This window comes from Varanus komodoensis, unplaced genomic scaffold (assembly GCF_004798865.1).
Source record: "Varanus komodoensis strain SLA01 unplaced genomic scaffold, ASM479886v1 scaffold18_1, whole genome shotgun sequence".
Taxonomy (NCBI): Eukaryota; Metazoa; Chordata; class Lepidosauria; order Squamata; family Varanidae; genus Varanus; species Varanus komodoensis.
Genome location: NW_025335548.1, coordinates 42802 through 66098, shown reverse-complemented (window position 1 = coordinate 66098; position 23297 = coordinate 42802). Strand labels below are relative to the sequence as shown.

Here is a 23297-nt window from a genome sequence, read left to right as displayed (position 1 = left end):
GTCATTATTTGATTGAATTAAATGTGTTTGGGTGTTTATTTAAGTATATGAACTGCTTTTATCACTGTATATATTTGAAAAAATAATCCCATTTCCCTCTCATGAATGGTGCTATAAATGATTAATGAGAAAAAGATATGCTTTTATATAATTCATAATTTTAATTGACTCCTCCTCTTCTCTTGTTTTGCAAATAATAAAAACCAACAAAGAAACAACATCGCACTGCCTCTAGTCAGTCTTTGTCTGCCACCCAGCAGAGCTTTGTTAAGGATTGTCTAGAGCCTACTATATGCTAGCCCGAAGGATTTTGTATATCCATCTGAGGCCCACTGTAAGAAACCTGTGAGCTATTTCCAGGACAAAATCTCTTGCATCTGCCAGGACTTTGGCTCCAGCATTATAGAGATGAATCTAGCAAGGTTCCCAGAGCACATCCTGGTCTGTTTTTATTGGATGCTTTTCAGCTGGTTCAGCTCAAGGGTACTCTGCTTGTTTTGGATCCTCTGCACTCCCCTTGAAGGAACAAGTTCATAGCTTGGGGATGTTCTTTGACGCATCTTTGTAACTTGCAGCTCAGGTAGGCTGGGTAGCTCCGAGTGCCTTCTACCAGCTTTGGCTGGTGGCCCAGCTACATAGCCTGGCTTCAGTAATCTATGCTCTGGTAATCTTTAAGAAGGATTATTGCGATGTACTCTAATGTGAGTCTGTCCTAGAAAACAGTTTGGAAGCTGCCACTTGTGCAAAATGTGACAGCCCAACTAACAACTGGGTCCAGATGGTCTGAATATATAGCCCCTCTTCTGGCCCACTTACCTTCACTATATGCTTTTGAGCCTGAGTCAAGGTGTTGGTTTTAACCTGTAGAGACCTAGATGGTTTGGGATCACAATATTTGACAGAATGCCTTTCCCAGCCTCAGTCCACCTGGACACCTCAGGCTGCATCTGAGGCCTTCTCCTGACTGCACCCTGAAAGGAAGGCCCAGAAAGAGGCAATAAGGAGACAGGGCTTCTCAGTGGTAGCCCCCCAATTATGGAATGGTCTTCCTACTGAGTCCTGCCTAGTACCAATGTTGTCATCTTTTCGGTATCAGGTTAAAACTGCTTTCCACTCCCAGGATGGTATACAATAGGATGCCAGCTATTTTAACAGTCCTAGTTTTTACTGAAATTGTTTTAGATGTTTAAACTGTTTTACATTTTGCACATTGGAATTTTATTGTTTCTGTATTTTTGTTGTACTTTTTATTATTGTACTTTTATAAATTGTTCTGAACCAGTCAGATAGTTTTGGCTGCTGGGCAATATATTGCTGGATGATGATGACGATGATGACGACAATGACAGCAAGTATCAACAGCCTGCAAATTCTGTTGTGAGCTAAGAATAGTGGTTGACGACTTTTTCTTCCCCACTCCTGTCTCTGTAGAACCTAAAGGTTCAGGTGGTGGCGGCGGCGGTGGCTTCCCTGGTGGCGGCGGCGGTGGCAGCAGCAGTGGCGGCAGCACCAGCTATGGTGGTGGTGGACCTCCTGGTTTGGGAGGCCTGTTCCAGACAGGGATGCCAAAACTTAGATCTACAAACCGAGATAATGGTAAGGAAGTTGCATTTTGCTCAAAATGGATATGTCTAGTGAGTGCAACTTGGTAACATTCTCACTGCCCAACGAATTAAAAGTCAGCCTTACACATGTTTGCACAGAAAAACATCCTACAACTGGCAGCATTCCCCAGCCAGCATGGAAGTTATAGGGCTTCCATTTGGCTAAGCAGGCTCATGATGGTGTCCTAAGAGATAAAAAGCCAAGGGAGGGTGCAATTTTATGCACGTTTAGGCAGAAAAAGTCCTTCAACACCCAGCATGCCCTGGCCATGTTGACTGACTTCCTTGGTCTTGTGAGCTTGCCAAGATGAACGTTTCATCATACTGCCTGTAGTAGAGCACACCTTTTTATGCACAGATCATTACATGCCTTGGTACTCGGCCCCTAAACCTTTCTCCAAGACTGCGTCACACACTGTTACTGTCCACAATTGCCCTCTCCTTGCCGAGCTCCTGTAGCACAAATAGAGGAGTACACCGCTCTTCTTGAAAATATAAGAATGCTCAGGGTGTTTTACAGTTTACTTTAAAATCCAAAACAACAATGGTAAAAGTATATAATAAGAACATCAGAGAGCAAAAAGGCACACTTATTATTCCATGACATTTATATCCCCCCTTTTTCCCTCTGGCAAGGAACTCTTACAAGAGCCTTTTCTGCTCCATCTTTATCCATATAACAGCAACCCTGCCAGGTAGGTTAGGCTGAGAGTCCATGACGGGTCTGAAGCTTCAGCTGAGTGAGGACTAGAACCTACATCTCCCAACTCCCGGACCGGTGCTCCAGCCACTATGCCACACTGGTGTAGTGGTACAGAACCCATTCTCCTCCCCCCTGCAGCCAGGTCACATTGTTGGGCCCGTGAGCAGGCCACCGGGAGGGTCCAAGAAGGACCGTCCTAGTGGCAGACCTCTGCTGCAAGGCCTTGAATACAACAGCACTGTTAAAATACACAGGCTGTTGCTATAATACGGCCCTTCAGCACTGGCATGATCTGTCGTGTCACAGGCTATTTGTGGAACTCCTTTTAATCTCATGGTGTTTAATGTGCCAGAAAAGTTGCCCTGTGAAGCTGACTCATCTAGAGAATTTCTAGCGAGAGAAAGAAAATACATTTCTTCGCCCTTCCCTTCACCCTTCAAATTGAACTGAATTTGAGCGATTTTGGCAGGCCTCTTCATCAGATAGAGAATATACAACAGAAGAACCTGTACTTGCTGGAATGAAAGGAAATGAGGGAGCTTGCATGAAGAACTTAGTGGCGTGTGCGTCACATATGCAATGAAAACTCTTCTAGATGATGCATTGAGTGTTTTCCAAAGAGCTTTTCTTGGGTGTAAATATTGACAAAAATACTCACAGATTCCATCCACAACTGTTCACAACAGCTCTCAGCTGATTACAAATCCACCCCCATCATTCCTCCTATATAACTTGCTAATTTCTTTTGCCCTCAGATTCTGCAGCGAGCAGGACTCCAATACTACCACCAGGAGGACGAGCAACATCTGCAAAGCCCTTTTCGCCCTCAGGTGGCGTAGGCCGATTTCCAAGCCCTTCTTCTGGGCCAAGGACTGCAGCTCCAGAACCACAGAGAAGCCGAATGCCTCCGCCAAGACCTGACACTGCTTCCAAGCTGGACACAGGTGCGCCTCCTGTGCCCAATACTCCAAGACCAGTCCCCTCAAGCCTGTACAACCGAGGAGCGCCCCCAGTGCCAGGAGCAACCAGGCAAGCCAGCTTAGGGCTCACGCCTTCACCTTTCCCAGGAAACAGAAGTCAAGGATTTGGAGGACCTGCTCGCCAGCCATCCTTTGGGGGTGGTTCTTCTCCTTTCTCAAACAGGCCTCCTCTTCCTCCCACACCGGGCAGGCCAACAGACGACAAGCCGCCCCCACCCCCACCTCCAGCAGGAAACAGGCCCCCCCTCAGCAGGGAGCCTTCGTTGCCACCTCCTCCACCTCAGAACAACAAGCCACCAATTCCTTCTACACCGCGGCCTTCCTTTGCGTCGCAGGCCCCTCCTCCCGCTCCGCCGAGCAGGCCAGGCCCGCCTCCACTTCCGCCAACACCTAGCGGAAGTGATGACATGCCACGGCTTCCGCAAAGGAACATTTCACTTGCTCCGTCTCCACCAAGTCTGCCTGGCTCTGGCCGTTCGGGACCTCTTCCGCCCCCGCCGGGGGACAGGCCACCACCTCCCGTCAGAGACCCACCCAGCAGATCAGGTAAGGCTCCCTGGGTTCTGCCTTTGATTTGAAGCCAAGGTGGCATAGTGTTAGAGTGTTGGAGCGGGACTCCAGAGAGCCAGGTTCAAGTCCCCACTTGGACACAGAGCTCGCTGGGTGACTTTCCGCCCACCACTCACTCAGCCTAACCTACCTCACAGGGATGCTATGAAGATAAAATGAAGGGGAGGGTTATGTAAGCCACCTGGGGTTCCAGAACAAAGTGGGGTATAAATATAATCAATAAATAAACTGAATATCATGAGATGTTAGAGAATATATAATGGAATATTCTGAAGACTTGGCCCCAGGTTTGCAAGTCAGACACCAAACGGCCTTGTTGCTGCTGTCACTTGGATCATGCTCAAGAAAGAGTCCTGGGCATCAAGCCTGCCCTGATGCAGGGCTGGGGAACAGGTGGATCTCCAGGTGTTGTTGGACTGCAGTTCCTGTCACTACACCCCACTGGCTGTGTTGGCGAAGGCTGATGGGAGGTGCAGTTCCACAGCATCTGGAGGGCTGCATGTTGCCCATCCCCACCTTAAGGCCAGATTCTGTGTCCATGCCTCCACTTACCCCACTGCTGCTGTTAAAAGACGTCAAGCTGCACCATGCTGTCTGTGTCACTATGAAATGTCTGCTGTAGAGAATCAGACAATGGGGCCTTCCTTAAGAGGATAGACTTGAGACCTGAGTGGTAGGCAAAGCTATTTTAAGATGTCTTGTGTTGGATTCAGACATATTACCTTGTCTTTTATTTTAAAACATGGGAAGTTGGCAACTTGTGACATAAGCAAGAAAATTTGTGTGCATGCAAACATCATTTCATTTTAGTTGATTTTTTACTAGCTCAATAACATTGTGGGCCAGGGTTTCTTCAGGCAGAAAACTCGGCCTGTTCAGCTTTAAAAGCAGGTATGGGAAGGATTTTGACCTGAGGCTGTTAGTTCGGATGGCGTTTTGTCCAAGTGTAATTCTGTCTAAATGGATCCTGCTGAGGGAGCGTTCATCTGGCACAGCCATCCTCAAGAAAATTCAGGTATCCTTCAGAAATGTTGGATGTCAGCTTCCATGAACCTCACACAGCACGGCCAGAGTCAGGAAGTTGTAGGCCACAGAGAATTGGTTAGCTCTCAGAGAGGAGGCATAGACAGCTTTCCATAGTGCTGCCTGTAACTTCATTCAGGCCCACCAGCAGGCATTTCCCAAATGCAAAATTCTCTCTGCTGTAGTGTAGAAGATGGAGGAGAGAAGTAGGGAGGGAGGGAGAATGTGATGTGTTCTGATAAAAATGCAATAATGTTTGTTTGTTTATTCTTTTGTATTCAGGATCCCTTCCGCCCCCTCCACCTCCAATAAGCAGAAATGGTAGCACTTTGCGGGCATTGCCAGCTACTCCTCAGCTTCCTTCCAGAGGGGGATTCGATAATAAAGTGAGAGCTGGAGCAGTGCCGCCACTGCCTCCTGACAGGCCTGGTTGCGGAGCCCCTCCGCCACCTCCTCCACCCTCATCTGCCATCCGAAATGGCTTCCAGGAGTCTTCCTGTGATGGTAAGTGAAGATAGCCCATTCTGGATGTGTGAAGCAGGAGAAATGGGGCTGGGGGCTTTCAGCCTCCATTCCTTTGGTACAATGTCTGCAAGGGTACTTGTGTGTATGGGTGTTTACAGGGAGGGTTCACCTTTCCTCTGAAGGAAAACAGGGTCCCTCCCAGAGAAGGAGAGAAAGGAGCCCTAATTGCATGGCAAGAGCCCTCTGTACAGGAGGACTTGGAACCCTGTGCTGTAACCACCCTCAGAGAACAGGGCATGTTCAACCTTGAGAAGAGAAGACTGATGAGGGACATGATATCTCTCTAGAAGTACCCCAAAGGCTGTCACAAAGAGGAAGGTCAAGATCTCTTCTTGCTAATGCCAGAGTGCAGGACACAGAATTATCAACCCAAGTTGCAACAACCCACATTCAGGAAATATTTCCTCACTGTCAGAGCAATACGACAATGGAACCAGCTGCCTGGAGAGACCATGGGCTCTCCCACACCAGAGACATTCAGAAAGAAACTAGACAGCCATCTGAGTGGGATGGTGTAAATCAGTGACCTGTGACAGCAGAGGGTTGGACTTGATGGCCGTCTTGGTCCCTTCCAAGTCTACTGTTCTGTGAATAACACTGAAATCATAATTATGCCTTCTTTCAAAAAGGATTGAAATGTTATCTGAATATGAAGTTTTGACACAAGCATTTTAGAATTTGTTTACCAAGTTAAGCTAGTTTCTGAAATGTGCTGAGCACATACATACAAGGTGGAGTAAGTGGGTTATTGTTCCAATTCAAAAACATACAATCATTTATCTTTTTGGTATTGTACTCAGTAACAGTTTGCAGATTGCTTGGTGCTGTGCAAAAGTAAGGATTACTAGTAGTGTTGCATTTCCTAATGAAACTGCATAAGAGCAACACATTTCCTCTGCCCTATAGAGGAAGAGGAGAGACCCTAAGTTGAGGAAATTCGTATGTGTCTGAACTTAATATATAACCAACAGCACCATCTTGTACATGTTTCTGGAGAAGTGAGCTCAGCCGTACTCCTCAGGGTTTACTCTCAACTTAGCATAGGATTGGTTTATAAAACTCAAAGAGTATACAACGATTTATCAATCATGCTAAACCAAGAGGAGGCAGTCTTTGGGGACCGTAGTTGCATAAGAGAAATTGCCCACCACAAAATGGATGACATAGGAGGCATTGCTAAGGATAAGTAACCTGCCCAAAGGACTGAGTGTAAGGCAGACGTGGGGTGTGAGCACCAGCACGTTTCCCTTGAACTCAGTTTCCAGCACCAACAAAAACCTATTTCACAGCATCCTAATGGCTAGCAATAAGAACAGTAATAATTTTTATAAGTGGCAGGCGTAGAGCACCCTTAGTGGACTCCAGAAAGTAGCAAATGAGTCCCATATTACTTGCCCTAAGCCACAGAAGTCCATTTTATATTAACAGTGAAAATGCTAATGGAAGTTCCTTGAATGAGTGTCTTAACGGAATTTTGTGTTCATGTGGCATGACCTAAACACAAAAGGATGCAGCAGAACACTCTCCAAACGTTGTTCTTGTATGTTATCTAGATGAGTGGGAGAGCAGGTTTTCCTTCCATCCTCTGTCTGATTTGCCACCTCCAGAGCCGTATGTGCCCATGAACAAAAGTTACCCCAGTAAACTGGCAAGGAATGACATCAGAAGTAAGTATTTTCTCATGAGGTTGCTTGCTTAAAGAGAACTGTGTATGTGATTACTACGTAAGATGAAAATAAATGGGGGGTTTTGCACATTCATGCATGTCAGTGATGGTCGTTTTTAAATGAGAATCCTAAATGGCAAAGCTGCAGAAAGTTCCCATGGGCTCTATCAAAACAATTTGGGAGGGAGACTACCTGTAGCCACCTTGAGTTCCACAATGGGAGAAAGGAGGGATAGAAATATACCAAATATAATATAAAAATAATAAAATCAAACTTGTGTTCTAACACTGCTTTGCGCCCTGACAATTTCTCCCAGCAGTTTCCTTAGAAATACTGCAGTGGATCACAAGCGCAGTCAGTCAGTCAAATGTTTGAAAAGTAGTCTTAGGTAAGTTGAGCTCTTTGTTGTGAGTGAAGGCAAAGGGAGCTGGAGAACTGCCGTCCCAGGGAAACAAGGGCCACTAACTAGTCCATCAGCCTCTGCCTACCTCCTCCTTCCCTATGGGTTTGACAAAGGAGGAGCACTGGGAGCTCATCATCATCAGCTGGGCAGCTCTTCTGACTTCCTGGCTATTTCCTCCATACTTCTCTGCTTGTCTTAATGGGAGGTGTCAGAATTGTTGGCGGTTTGGTGAGTGCAGCATGTAGCTAGGCTCTGCTTCTGCATCAGTTGCACTTTTATGGCCAGGAGCAACATGGACATTCACTTAGTAAACAGTACATTCATTATTTCCCCTTTTCATTCAGCTGTTGCTGGTATTTTAAATGAACTGGTGTGCATGCTTTGTTTACTAATTTCATACAGCCTGAACATAAAATCTGACTCCACACACTGTCTTTTTCAGTTGATTTGATCAAGGTGATGCATGCAGGATAAAGCTCACACAGTGATATTTTTGTGGTGTGGCTAGTTTCACAGAAGCATTTCTTAGACTTAAGCAGAATGTTTAAAACTGTTCACACAATCCGTGTCCATAGTTTTTTTTAAAGGCCTTGGGGTAGTTCAGCCTTGTAAATATGCCAACAAAAGTTGCTGGGGCCTGGCAGAAGAAGGTTGAACCTGAGGAGCTGAATGTCTATATTAGCTGCAAAGAAGAGGAATTTCCTCCTGTCCTCTGATCTCTACCCTGGGTGGGGTTTCCTGGATTGGATCACCTGGTGCTAGTGCTTGGATTCATGGCTTCTTGAGTTCCACTTTGATTCTGCCAGCAAGCACACATGAAGAGTGCTCAAAGTCCACTTGGGGTGGGAAATGGTATAAAAACATGGTCTCCAATGACATTTTGGAAATGTTAGCATGGAACACAGGAACCCATCTGAATTGTGTTGAGACAGATATCTGGCTGCTGCTTTCTCTGTTGGCTGCTACTTTCTTTTGGGGGCCAAACTCAAAGTTCTGGTTTTAGTTTTTAGACCTCATTGATTGGCTGTCAACAAATGTCTTTTCCCCATATGAACTGTTCTTCAGGCATTTAAGATCTTTTTGACAAGATCCTGTTTAGAACGTCAGCCTGTGAAGAGGCTGGGTTAGCTTTAACTAGGAGAGAGACCTTTGTCTATAGTGGCCCAGCATTTTGGACTCCCTACCAAGGAGAGAGCTATATTGATTCCTTTTTGCTAACTTTCTGAAAACAGGCAAAGTTGTGTGGGTTTTATTGCTATTATGTTTTGTTCCTACTGTTTGATTTGCTTAGATTATATTATTTTTAGAGATACCACAGAGAGAAATGGAGGGTGAAATTATTTTAGTTTGTTAACCATTTTTGAAATTCATATGAAAAAGTGATATAAAATCAATAGCAACATCTAGTGTCTAAACATGAAAAATGATCAGAACAGTAAACTTGGCAAATTGGCTGTGTGAAATTGTTAAGTAGGAAATAATTTGAAAGACATTGTATGTTTTCAAAACAAGTATAAAATGTGAAAAACAAAAATCTAGTTTGTTTAAGTTCTTAGTTTAGATAATAGTTTGCAGAAGAGAACTTTGCAATATTTAATAAATATGTGTTTAAAGATGCACTCAGGGAAAAGGCAAATTTTGGAGTAGTGCTGGAGAAAATAACTTACATTTTCATTAAAATTAGATTAGGAGTATAAAGTAACTCTGAGTCCAGAAGGGAGTATGAAAAAGTAGCTTCTCACCAGAGCTGTTAAAAACAAATATTTGCAGAACTTTCTACGAAGACTTCAAGCCAAAAAACATTTTTGTACTTTTTTGTTGTGCTCAAAAGCCTGCAAACCCATTTGACTGTCTGTATTGTTCAGAAATGAATAAGATGATAAATAAAATAAGCAATGTAGTATAGTGGTTAAATGCTTCCTGACTGGAACTCAGGCAGTCTGGGCTCTAGTCCCCACACAGCCATGGAGCCAACTGTGACTTTGGGGCAGTCACAGACAGCCTACCTCACAGGGTTGTGGATGTGTGGATAAGATTGAGAGCATTAGGAGGATAATGGTGCAAGCTGCTTTGAGTTCATAGTAAGAAAAAAAGGTGGGATATAAAATAAATACCTTGTAGGCATGTCAGACTATCACAGCTGTACGTAAGAACGCAAGAAAAGCCATGCTGGATCAGTCTATCCCATGTCTAGCATCCCAGTCACACTGTGGCCAAAACAACTGTCTGCACGTTCCCCCAGCCGGGGTGGGTGCAAGACCTCTGCCTGCCCAGCTCCTCAGCAACTGGTGCATGCAGGCACGCCGGCTCTGATGATGGAGGTAGCGCCGAGCTAGTAAGGCTAGTAGCCATGGACCGTCCCCTCCACTATTTTCTGTGGCAGTGAATTCCACAGCTTAATCATGGATTGTGTGAAGAAGTAGTACTGTTTTTTACCTATCCAAACCTTCCTACCAGTCAGCGTCATACGATGACACTGGGTTCTATTATTACAGGAGAAGGGAAAAAAATCCTCGCTGCTTTCTCCACACCATGCATAAGTTTAAACGCCTCTATCATGTCTCCTTTTGCGCACCTTGTTTCTAAGTGAAACAGGCCCAGTTGTTGTAGCTGCTGTTCACAGGGGCGTTGCTGCAGCTGCTCGATCATTTGTGCTGCCCCTCTCTGCACTTTTTCCAGCTCGATAATGTCCTTTTGCAGGTAAGGCAACCAGGACTATACACAATATTCTAAGTGCAGTGCACCAAATAATTGTGTGATGGCGTGCAATCTTGTTCTATTTTCAGTTCCGTTCCTACCGGGACTTTGCCTTTTTCATAACAGCTGTGCACTGGGTTGATTTATGACTTGAGCTGTCCACCACAACCCCAAGATCCCTTTCTTGCTCAATCACTGCTAGTTCAGATCACATCCGTGTATAACTGAAGTTGAGATTTCTCTACACTAGCATTTGCTGTTTTGATTCCCATTCATTCAGCTTGGAGAGATCCCTTTGCAATCCCTTCTGATTTTAACCACTCTAAATAGTTTCATAGTGTCATTAGCAAACTTGGCCATTTCACCACTTACTCCCAATTCCAGATCATTTATGAATGGGATGCTTTTATCTGTCACATTTAACAAACACCAGAAAACTTTCAAGTGAGTTAATAGAAGAAGCCAGTGGATGGCAATCTCACTGGGGCAGTTTATCCTCTCTGGGTTGCAGCCTGAGCTTTAAAGGAGCCCCAGGGTTAATTCCTTAAGCATTCAGACTGCAACTCAGAGTGGAAGCAGTGCCTGGCAGGTTTCAGAGCCATCAGCCTCCACTGAAAGTAGCAGTTCCAGCCATGTTAAATGTATAGCTTAGGCATAAACTTCAATGAAAAATGGTATTTTAAAATATTAATGCAAAGCTGTTGTGTGTGTGTGTTTTTTTCCCTTTGAGGTGGATCCAGCCGCAGGGAAAGAGGTGCTCCACCACTCCCACCTATTCCGAGGTGAAGTGAGCTGCTGCTCTCCTTCAGGATAAGTGCTGTTCCAAAACTCTCAAAGTTGTCTGCATTTGGCATTAGCAGGAGGCTTCCTTCCCCTTTCCTGTGGTGCATTTAAACACAAATCCCACCCCCATGCAGTGTTTCAAGTCAAACTGGTAGAATCCAGATTGTTTCCTCTTAATTTAGTTTTAATTCCATGAGACTGAAGTGGTTTCTTTAGATTCTTGCCTTAGCCTATCCTTTTCATGGTATCGCTATATTCTCCGCTCCTTCAAACTGGGGGATACTTTTCCACATTGCTGCACTTGCTAAATATGGCTCATAATGTGCTTTCCCAAACTGCAGTCTGTGTGAGATTGCTGATCAAATTGGATTGGATCGGTGTGACTTTTATAAAGCTGTGTAGCCCAACAGTTAATGCTTCCCATCGCTAGAAAGAGGTGGGGACAACTGTATGACATTTTTTTATTCATTCAGGCAATCTGTTAAATCTGTCATGGATTTTAGCTTTTGAAAGATCAAAAGAATGTTGCTGTTAAGAGTCGGTATGACATTCCCCCAGTCCACAACAAATTCTGATGCTACAGTCCAGGCAACATGCACACAGAAGTACTCTTCCAAGTGAGTAAATCTGGCTGGATAGAGGATTGCTGGCCCAACCAGATACTGTGCATCAACCCCAGAAGATGGGACAGTGCATGAAGAGCCACTTTAATCCCTGCTGATGAATATCTCCAGAGTAGACCAGCAGACCAGATTCAGTCCCATTCCACCCCCCTTCCCACTGGCCCTTCCAGCCAAACAGCTGAGTGGGTGGAGATTCGTCTTTTCAAACAAAAGCAGCGCACATCACGGCAGCGTGGCGCATACTCCATTGCTGGAGGATGCTGAAACACAACAGTCCTGAAGCATTGCTGTCTTGGAGTTAAACCTTCAGTGTTGGTAAGCGTCATCTTATTAGGCTTTTCCTCTGCGGGGTGGGGAGTGACTCCCGTGGCTTCTGTGACATTGATTACTGAAAATCTCTCTACTTGGAACTACCCAAGACAAATACTCAAAAATGAAAGCATATGTAAGCAACAGTAAGACACTCTCTGACTTTCTGCTAGCATTTCTGCCCTGAGCTTCCATTTCTTTCATGGTACAGTTGAACTGTTCTTTTTTTTACTATTAAAGTATTTTTAATTTTGATCTTGGGTGCGCAGACACCTTTCCTTTTCCCTTTCTGTGGCAGCTGTTAATCAAGCATCCAGATGCAAGCAGGAAATGTCTGACGGCAGGACACATTCCATTGACCTGTTACAAGCTTTTACTTAGTTTTCATTTTGAGTGCAAAACAGAACAGCATTTAATATCCGACCTTGCTGCAAAATGTAATTTACTTTTATGGAATTTTTCTCATCTGATAAAACTGTAAGAAAGGACTTCCACGTTTTATTGTGGGGTGGATTATATTGTTAGCATCATGACAGTTTTACAACCCATTCACTTTACTCACCAATATGGATACATGACAAGACAAAACAGAACCCTTAGGGGAATTATGGCTCTTGCCTGGAACTCACCTGATGAATAAAATGACTGCCTATGGAAGCAATCTCTGAAGATGGCTTTCAAGAACCTGCTTTGTATTGGTTTGCAATTTGAAGCCCACAGGATGACCTTTCTGGTGCTTCTATGATGGAAGAATTGGGAAGTTTGACATATTCACATGTGTCATGTAACATTGTACAATGTTGAGTTGTGGAGGGACTGTTAGAACAAAACCTCTTTAGAGATGCACATAAAAAGTAAACATATCATTGGGGAAACTCTGAAAAGGAATTCAGAAATATATACAATGGTGCTTTGTGTGACTAGCATTAGCAGCCAAAATTGCACCTTTTCTACTTTGTGCATTTCCCCAATGGTAAATGAAGATGGAATTTGGTATGTAGAAATGGAGGAAATAGCCTAGCAGTTTCTGGCAGTGTGTACATGTATGAAACTTTTTAAATGACTTTTTTGATTAAACATGCTTATGCTGGTCAACTTTTGGCCTTAGAGGTACATTCCATGAACTTTTTCTTGTGGTGGAATCCTTAAAAATAAAAATCCTAAAAAATTCAGGTATTTAAAGATTCAACTATGTGGATCTCACTGTAATATCAGAGCTCATCTGAGAGGGGTTTGCATAGAGTTTGTTGCAACACTTTTCACAATCATGCACTCTGAAGTAATAATGAATTTCTCACCAGATTGTTCCTCTTTTCCTATGTACTTAATAACCTGACATATATGCAGTATTAATGGTTTCAGTTCCAGTCCAGTTAACCCTTGTATGTGCAATGTTTTATAGAAAATAGGCTGTAAAAGATTAAATTATTAAATTACATTTTGTCACTGGAACTGGAACATTAGAACTTTCCGATAAATGAAGTACAAAGTGTTATACAGTGATTTTTTTAAAAAACTAAACAAAAATGCTGCAGAAACAGTGCATTTGGTTTAACAGTCAATTCCCTTTTCAATAGTCAGATGGAGATGATGGAGAAGAACTGAATTCACTGCAGTGGTTAGTGCTTCTATAAACTAGAGATCAGCCAAGGACCTGGGTTAGGTAATACAGTAGAGTTTTAATGGTAGAAACACTAGCGGTAGAGGTGGAAACATGACCCGATCTGTCAGTGGCTCTCTCGCAGCAGCATTCACTCATTTCTGTCAGTGGACTTGCCCTTGAATGAGGGAAGTTCTGTGGCAGCATTCTTCACACAGTCGTGGGAAACTGGACAGCAAGGAACAAGTAAACATGAAGAGCCAGGAGTGGGAAAGGCTGTGGTTGTGGCAGCACCTTTCGGACTGCAGCCACTCAACACAATTGTCCCCACAGCCATGGGCCAAGGCAAGCCCAAACATTCAGGCAGCTGTGCTGTTCCATAGCAACAAACTAGTTCGAGCAATTGGCATTCCCCCAGATGTAGGCTGTTTGTAAAGCGAAGGGGGCTTCACTGGCCTGATGAGGAACAGAAGGCTTTCTATCATGACAGGGATCACTAGCAGGAATATATCAATGCTAGGAAAAGCCATCTCTCCCCATCAGCTAAGCACAGAAAGAACGAGAGGCCTGAGCAGGCACAGTATATGCCTTTGTCCCCACTAACAGAAAGTCCCAGTGCTTTGAGACTGAGAGGTGTGACTCCACTGCACTGCTGGAGAAAGCCAGACAAATAACGGAAGGAAGAAACCTTACCAGCATCCTATAAACAGTATCCATTCCTGCGGTACTCAGAAATGCTTGAGATTCAATGTCTGTTTTACTCTGTTGACTGTGCCATTGGCAAATTAATTAAAGTGCAATATCTGAAATTCTGACCAAAGCCTTAGCATTTAAAATGCAACGTGGCCTTCCGAGTGAAACAAAGAAGCTAGCACTTCTCCTCAGAGGATAAAATTTTTGCACTTTCCTTCATAATAGGAATCTTCCTCAAAGTGTGTATCTAAAGTAGTGGCAGAAAGTTCTTCAAGGAAGACAATAGGACTTGTTTGGATTGTGTAAAGTATAACACTTTTTATTTCACCAAATCTATAAAAAACAGCATTTTAATATATCATTGTATTATAGATATATTAGAATAAGTATTTATTTGACTGTGCACAATGATCAAATGGCAGAAATCAAAATAGCTTCTTCCTTATGGTGCCTTAGGTCACAGTCCTGTATCCACTCATCTGAGAGAAAGCTCCATGAAACTCACTGGGGCTTACTTTTGAGAAGGCGTTTATACGATTGTACCATTAATATATTTTAAAACCACTTTTTAAATGTCAAAATGGATGTTGTCTTGAAAATATATCAGATCTTGTCCCTTGGGCAACTATTTCAAACATACCATAATTACTCTATGAAATCTCAGCTCATTTGTTGTCTAGCATCTGCAAGCATTGCATTTGATAAAACATGGCAAATTGCCTTTTTTATTGAAGCAAGTTCTGTGATTTGTCAATGAAATTGATAATGAGTTTAGGACTGAGGTCTTGAAAAAGATAAAAGTTTGAAAATTCTGTAGGTTGCATTTTATGAGTTAATGAATCAATTGGATTGTGAACTTGGCAAACATTTTCAATATGTAGTGCATATCCCCACATGTGTTTAAAAGTTGTACAGGTGTACAACATTGCCATATTGTAAATAAGATGTTTTATTTGACTTTGCTTTGGATTATTAACATGCATATCTTAAAATATCTGTATGTTATCACTGTGACTCAAATGAGAGAAACTAAAAGACAAATGAAAGCTCATGTCTATCCAAAATAGCAAATAAAATGGGAGCAAAGTTTTCCAGTTCGAGCTGTGCTTGCATTTGTGTTATGAAAACATGAATATATGATGTAGATTGATGCATCTTGCCCTCATCCTGCAACAGTGATTCACACACAAACCTGTTCACACTTGCGTGCTCCATCAGGATGGCATATACAGTGTCCTGCTAGTGCTGGTCAATCGGGATGGTTATTCTTCAGTTTTAAGACTCAGACTATACTCATACCCCCCACATGCACACCTTATCACTTGCATTTCAGAAATATATTTCTTCATTTAAGATCTTGCTTTTACATGTTGAATCCATATATATATGTATTCACAATAAATAATTCCTATATTAGGATTTCCTTTGTAAAGCATTCTAGTGCAATTGGCCAGCCTCCCTCTCAGGGTTGTTGTAAGGATAAATGTGGAAATAAAAGAATTGTGTAAGCTGCCAAGAGTTGCTTGAAAAGAAAAAGGTGGAATATAAACAAATATCAGGCATGTCCAAATTTGACTGAATTCAGTGGGAGCTAAGGCCTGCATTCATTGTTTGTCTTATGTGGAGTGTACGTACTGAAGTGAATGGGATGCAAGTTAGATGCAATAGTGGATACAACATGAAGTGTGCATACTTTAAAACACTTCAGTTTTGCTGACGTTGATACTTTAGCATGCCTAATTTTCTTTGGATTGTGCTGCAGCCATGAAGACAATGAACAAACTCCCACTGATGCATTGTAACTATGTGAATTTTAATTAAACCTGTAGGCCTGTTCCTACTTAACATTTCCCTCTATGGGAATGATCCTCTAAAAAGGGATACTGGATTTCTAACAGCTCCTATTCAGATATTTCTCCTGTATTACGAGCAAATAATTTTTTTGAAATTTAGTGACATTAGACAATGCAACATGTAAAAATAAATATGAGATTCCCCTAATGTTCAGGAACATTCTGGAGATACATTCTTTGATCTAATCTCCTCAACAAACTTTTGAGAAAGTAAGAATGAAGTTTACTATCTCAACACTAGGTGGTGCTTCTTAATGAAACAGCAACATCAGCCATGCTGAACAGCAGTCATCACTGATACCAAAAACCAATGATTAGATCCATGGCAGCCCGAGTCTTGAAGTGCAGAAAGTCCAAACGAACCATCTCCTTTATGATTAAAAATACAATCAGTTTAAGAGCTGACAACATGCTGGAGCCCATCCTCTGTCACGTGAGGAACTCATCTCACTGTCTAGATACCCGAAATTTGATTATTTGAGGGTAGGAAGAGACAACCAAAAACAATAATAAATTTACATATGGAGGATGAATTGCAGATAATGTGCTTATAATGTTTCTCTTACATTTGTAATGGCTGCCAGAGAGAAGCTGTGTTATTCTACTGCAGAAGGGCTAATCCCAGCCTGCTGTTCTCCAGATGTTCTGGGCTACTTCTCCTTTCAGCCCCAGCCAGGAGTACCAAGGATTAGGGATGATGGGTGGAGTAGTACAAAATATTTGGAGAGTAGCAGGTTGGGGGTAACAACTAGAGCTCAGCAGATATAGTCGGTTATACATAGTTAATCCATGAAGATAGGTTTGAAGTAATTCCTCATAACCACCAGCCCATTCAGTCAGACTAATATTCCTTGCAACTTGTGAGATATATTACCCATTTTATTATTGCCTTTATTGTAATATTTTTATTGGAGATTGTTCTGAATACATTTCCTTTGTTTTTTAATACTATTGTTTATGCATTTGCTTAGAACCATTAGAAAATATAAACAAAGTTTCATGATTGTTGCAGATGCTTACTGAGGTGATGGTGTCTGCTGGTGCCTGAGGTAAGATTTAAATTCTAGAAACTACCTAGTCCTAGACAGTGCAACAGATAATATGCAAAGACCCATTCAGTTGCTTTTCCTTTCACTTTGCTGCCCAGCTCTCAATATAACAAGTATCTCTGTTATTGCCACACCTTAACACATTTCAGAAAAGGAGCCGTTGACCCATGTCCAGTATTCATCCTGCATAGGTACACAGCAAGGTGAGGATCTGATCTGGGGAAGGCAACAACTCCTTTGTGCACCTGGCAACATAGCAAGAAAAAGCGGGGGGGGGGGGGGGAGGCTCAGCCCTCCTGAATCAGCAGCAGCATTTGCGAAGAGGCAGGTGGAAAAGAGCTGCCTCTCAGGCCCCTTCCATGCAGCCCAAGAACCAATAAAACTCTTAAAGATGTCACATCCCCAATTTTTTTTTGGGGGGGGGGAGGGGACAACAATTCAACACCAAATTACCAGATTTTATTGTTTTCATTTTTATACCACCCCTAGCTAAAGCTCTCTGGGCTGTTTACAAAGTATAAAAGCAATACAATACAATAGATAATACATTTAAAGATTAAAAATAATTTAAAAGAACATGAAAAGGCAGTAAGAGACAACTGAAAAGGACCTGGCCAAGAGTAAAAGACAGGCATCTGGCTAATCATTTCAGGTCCCTGAATGGCCAGGCAGGAGGGCTGTCTTAACCTGGTGCTGAAAAGACGGCAAATTTGGTGCCAGGTGGACCACATCAGGGATGTAGTTTTACAGAAGGGGGGCAACCACCTAAAAGGCCCTCCTCCAGTTGCCACCCTCTGAGCTCTTGAGAGGGTGGTAGCCAGAAGGTGGCTCCAGAGGCTGAGCTTCGTGTTAGGGTATACTGGGAGATGCACTCTGGTAGGTATTGTGGTGGCAAGCCATGTAAGACTTTATAGGTTAAGACCAGCACCTTTAATTAGTACTGGAAGCATACAGGCAGCCAATTGCAGGTGGGCCAGAACTGGCCTTATGTGTTCGGACCTGTGGCTCCCAGCTGGATCTTCAGACCATCTTCAAGAGAATGCATTGTAATAATCCAATCTAGAGATTACCAGCGCCTAGATCACTGAAGCTTGGCTATCGCTGCCAGGAAGGGGTGCAGCTGGGCCATCCATCGAAGCTGAGCAGAAAGCATTCTGGGCCACCGATGCCACCCGAGTCTCAAGTGACAAATAGGAGGCTGTTCCCGAATAAAGACAGTTGAAGCATATGCGATCCAAGTCACCTCAGCCATCCCATCCCTAGCAACTACAGATTTAAAAGAAAAGGCTGAATATGGAGGGAGGAAAACAACTCAGGAAACATGGGTTAGAGGAGAGCGGTAAACGGGAAGGGCAGCCGTAGAGGCATCGAGCTAATAAAATCTGGCCCACCACAAGGATCCCTGCAAGGGCTGGGTTGCATCCAGTATTGGCCTACCTTTTCCCATTAATTTCAATTAGCCTACTCGAAACAGGGCTAGTATTAGTTGCAACTCAGAGTAACCACGCATACCGTCGGGTTTACTCCCCGGAGCGTGCACACAACGCCCAAGGCGATAAATCGACGCCTCCTCACGTGAGCGCGAGCCCTCTCCCGCCCACCGAGCAGGGGGCCAAGTAGCAGCCGCTTCCCGTAAACATCCCTGCGACCCGCCTAACAGCGGGGAGGCCGCCTGCAGCAGAGAGCAGGCAAGTCGCGGCGCGGCGGGGCGGGAGTCCCGACACTGCGCGGGGCCGCGCCGTCCAGCGCTGCGAGCGCCAGCAGCGCCTTTCTGCTGCCCGCAGCAAAGGTAGCGCCCCTCGGCCGCCATCTTGAGCAGGCGCCTTGGCTCCGGCGCGGGGCGGGCTTTGCCGGGCAGTCCCGCCTCTGCGGTGAGCTCACACGCAGCCGGCTCAGCCCCACGCCCGCAGCTCCCGGCCAGGCGGCGGCGGCGGCGGCGGGACTCCCAGCACCGAGGGCCGGAGATGCTTGTCCTGTTTGTCCTCGCGTTGCTTCAGCCCCCGTAACAGGGCGAGGGCAGGTAAACAAGGCAGAGGCGCTTCCGTCCCCTTCCCCGCCGCCGCGTGCGGGAAGCCGCCTCGGGGCTTCCCTTCGCCACGCCGTGCGCCTGGCTCGCCGTGGACAGCAGGCAGCAGCAGCTGCTGCGGGGACATGGGGACAGAGGACAGCTTGCCCGCTCCTGGGGCAAAAATAGCCAACGAGACCGCCAAAAGTGAAGCGACCCCCGAGGGAAGAAGGCACGCGAAGGGGCGGCCATTCTGGTGCCTCTGACTGAGCCCTAATTCGGACTCCTGGCTCGGGAGGTCAGGTGATGAAATCCGTCTGGAGCCTCCTCGTTCGTGACCGGCACGGGTGGCGTGTTTGGGGTGTACGGCAGCCTTCCTCAACCCTCCTGGACCACAGTTCCCAGCATTCTTTAGTCAGCACGGGGGATGCTGGGAGCGGTAGTCCAACACATCTGCTGGGCACCCAGTTGGGGAAGGCTGGTAAACGGCTGCATGGGAGCGGGGGCTGGTCTCCTGCTTGAGATGAATGCGCGTGTGTGTCGCAGAAGCGCCGTGACTTTTCCGTGGGCTTTGCAGTGTATTGGAGCTGCCCCTTTCGTCCCTTCTGGTTTAGCTGCGTGCGCCAATGTCGCTGAGGTCCAAATCCAGTCAAAACTATCCGCCAATAAATTCCCCTCCTTTGTAAACGGGATCCCATTGGCTGCAGTGGGCCTTGCAAGGTGGCGTGCTCCTGATGCAGTTTGTCGCTGGCGAATGGGCGTGGGCGGAGCCACCCTTCTGTTCAAACGGAGGCCGGCTCCCTCGTACGTGCGGTTTTTGTGCATGCGTGTTCTGCCCTTTCACGTGTTGCAAACCAAATAAGCGACGTTTCTTTTGCGTCTCGATTGCAAGATAAGTTTTCCTTTTACATCAGTGCAAATTAGAGGACCAGCTTCTTAAAGTGGCCTCTTTGAGGTGTAGTACGGAAAGCAGCGCTACTGGAGATTTGTTATTTTTAGATAAGTTCCAGTAAAATGATGGTGATGATGTGTATTTGGAAGGATAAATCATCATCCGTGTTGTTAATAATCTCATTTGCAAGCACACATTCATCACCATCATTTTATTGGAACTAACCTGAAGGTTAACAGTGTACTTCAACAAAAATGTCAGCCTAATGCACAGCTGCTGGGACAAAGGCAACTTCCCTATTTTGGCCATGCTTAGAAAAGGAATATAAAGCTCCCAACATTATGCTTTCCTTATACAAATCTGTGGTTGACTACATTAGGAATATTGTGCACCATGCCTCAAAAAATTGCTTTAGAGTTGGCAAACACAGCCAAAATGATCCTGAGACTGGAGCAGCTCCCCCAAGCATGGGTTACAATATCTAAGACGGCGTAGCTTAGAAGAAAGGCACATATTAAGAGACATAGTAGAGGTGTGCAAACTTATGCATGATGTGGAAAAAACGGATTTTAAAAATCTCTCATAATAGAAATAGGCTATCTAATGAAGCTAAGCAATGGGAGATGAAGAAGTCAGATACAATGAGGACTTCTTATAGCACATAAAATACAGAATTTGGCACAATAAAATGTAGTGATGGCAACCAAAGGGGAATACACAAATTCATGGAGGAGAACAACTTCAGTGGCTGTTAGCAGTATTATTGCTATATTTATATCCTAACTTTTTTTCCTTTCAAGGAACTCGAGGTCACTTACATAATTCTACTTCTGTTCTCAGTTCTTATTCTCACAACAAAAGCTCTGTGACAAAGGTTGGGCTGAGTGTCTGTGTCTGGCCTAAAGTCACCCAGTAAGCTCCATGGATGTGTGGGAATGAAATCTCAGATCTCCTGAGTCCCAATCCTGCACTCTTCACCATTATGCCACACTTGGCTCCAGTATGCTTATATATCCTAGTTATTGGAAAATATGAAAAAGCGAGTGTTGTGTGCTTACGTCCTGCATGCAGTTGGTTGGCCACTGTGTGAACAGAATGCTAGATTAGATGGGTCTTTGGTTTGATTCAGCATGGTTCTTGTTATATAATTCTTGATAAAAATGCCAGCATTCTCCGTTTTCAGACTCACTACTCACTTTTTATCACATTGTTATTTGAACCAGAAGTTAGGTGGTTTCAGTTTCAATTGAAATCAGAGCAACTTTAGTTAAATCCATTTATTTTTAAGAGAATGTAGCAATCTCGCCTTCACCAAATTGTATTTTCAGTCCTAGCATAGTAAACTTTGAAGTAAACTTTCATTGATGTTTTCTTCTCAAATAAATAGAGCTTCAGTATTTAATTGACCATTTTGTTTAAACCTTTCAGATGTTTAAGCCTTTTAATACTAAACTGCAGATGATAAATACCACCTTAAAAAGCATTCATCCTGTGTCCCTTAGGGAACAAGGAAGGAATCTAAGATTATGCTTGCTGTGGTGGATGCATGTATCATTTAAAAAGAAAAGAAGTGGACATTTTTCTTAAGTGTTGGTTTTGCATAAGCAAATTTGTTCAGGCAGTCAAGTAAAAACTCTATGATTGATCTACCACAATTTCTTTGGCTGCAAATCTGTAGCAGTTTACTTCAATGAACGTAATAGGACTTAGTTCGAGTAGCCATATATAGGATTGTGCCATTAATCAGGGAAGAACCCTATAAATAATTGTTTATAGGCTTGCAGCATTACTCATCTGCCCTTATGCCTAGCATTTTGCGGGGGTTGTAACATGGCATGATTTCAGTAAGATTATTGTGGGCTTGATCATCAACAGGACCAGTGTGAGTTTGGTGACATATCACCATCTGGCTACCATGATCAGAACAGACAATGACTCTAGGATGGTTGGCAAGTCAGCAGAGTTGACTTCAACCTACATTTTCAGATGATCGAGTAGTTAATGTGACTTGACCATAATTATATATGGGAGGGTTTGCAATAGGGAGGCCTTAAAGCAACTGTGGAGAATAAGCATCTGGTCCTTCAGATGTTATTAGACTATATTATTCCTCACCATTGTCTGTGTTGTAGTCCAACTTTTGCAGGGCCATATACTCCTCACCCATCCTCAGGTTATAGTCAGTATGATTTGAAATGTGACTGTTGAAAAAGTCTTACCAATTGTTTGGTCTAGTATATTTTAAATTTTGATATAAGATTAACAAGATAACGAGTTTAATATTTATATTTAATTACAAACACATGTGTACACAATATGGGTAAATCCAGTGTAAGGCATACATACACATTTAATGGGTCTACTCTGAGTAAAATATTTGTTGGCATTTACCCATTAACCAATTCTATTTCACCTTTTTATTCTGCCCCTCCTGCCATTTAATCCTTGCAACATCTTTTTGAGGTAGCTTTATTTTGAGAAAGGGTGACTAACCTACTGCCACCTACTGAGCTTCACAGCTGAGGATTTAAATACGGTCCTCCCTTTGTCCTAGCCTGATACTCCTCCACCAGACAGTGGCCTTTACCATGGATGAGTGACTGACTGCGTTGCTCTTGGAGAGCCCCACAGTTGTAGCAGGTGGCCAGTGGGAGGAACTTCTCATGCTGCTAGATTCTCCAAGGACTATTTCAGGGCCAGGGGGCAAAGGAATTTTAAAAAAATGGTAAGTTGTCATCTATGCAGTGACATTCTTGGAATGTTTTGCAAAATTTGCCTGTAGTTGTAGTAATAAGTAGTTCATCATTTCAATCTAGTCCTGCTAGGCTCCAAAATACTTATGAATTCTTCAGATCTGTGCAGCCATGATGGACTAAAGGATGGGTGCCTGCAAAGTAAAAAATCCATCTCTGTCTAATTTGAGGCTAGCAGGAGTCTCAGCAGGTTCACAGAATGAGGAAATCTTAACACCATTATTGGATTCTTTGGAAGAACATGCTGAAATAAGCCAAAGTGACCTGCCCGAAGTTGGGTTGTACTTTTAATTCCTCCTTGCTTGCTTAGGCTCAGGCAAGTGATGAAATTGATGTAAAGAAAATCAATGATGAAAAGAAAATTTACAAGTGTTGTAAATTGATTTCAGAAAATCTGGCTGTGTCTGTAATCAATATAAAAAAGATGCTATGAATCTGTCATAAGAGTAAGGCCTGTGGGCCTCAGCCTGCCCCTCGACAGCTTTATTTGTGCTTGCCAAGGTACCCTACCCCTCTAACTTTTTTGCAGATTAACACGAGTTCTTACTGGCAGTTGCAGTCATTT

At 43.8% G+C, this 23297-nt stretch overlaps 2 protein-coding genes across 11 annotated transcripts in view; both read left to right on the top strand.

The window, feature by feature from the left end:
* The window catches only part of WIPF1 (WAS/WASL interacting protein family member 1), a 73392-nt gene extending 58114 nt beyond the window's left edge, over positions 1–15278 (top strand). For both annotated transcript variants that reach the window (XM_044427042.1, XM_044427043.1), the window contains exons 4-8: positions 1432–1596; positions 3063–3833; positions 5163–5384; positions 6959–7072; positions 10903–15278. In XM_044427042.1, the coding sequence (XP_044282977.1) occupies positions 1432–1596; positions 3063–3833; positions 5163–5384; positions 6959–7072; positions 10903–10958 (1328 nt within the window). In that variant the 3' untranslated portion in view covers positions 10959–15278. The remainder of the gene's footprint in view (positions 1–1431; positions 1597–3062; positions 3834–5162; positions 5385–6958; positions 7073–10902) is intronic.
* Positions 15279–18702: 3424 nt separating this feature from the next.
* Positions 18703–23297, top strand: part of GPR155 (G protein-coupled receptor 155) — a 32035-nt gene continuing 27440 nt past the window's right edge. For 3 of the 9 annotated variants that reach the window (XM_044426962.1, XM_044426971.1, XM_044426970.1), the window contains exon 1: positions 19109–19390. The gene's annotated coding sequence lies outside the window, so the exon portion shown is untranslated. The other 6 variants (XM_044426968.1, XM_044426965.1, XM_044426966.1 and 3 more) reach the window with 6 other exon arrangements.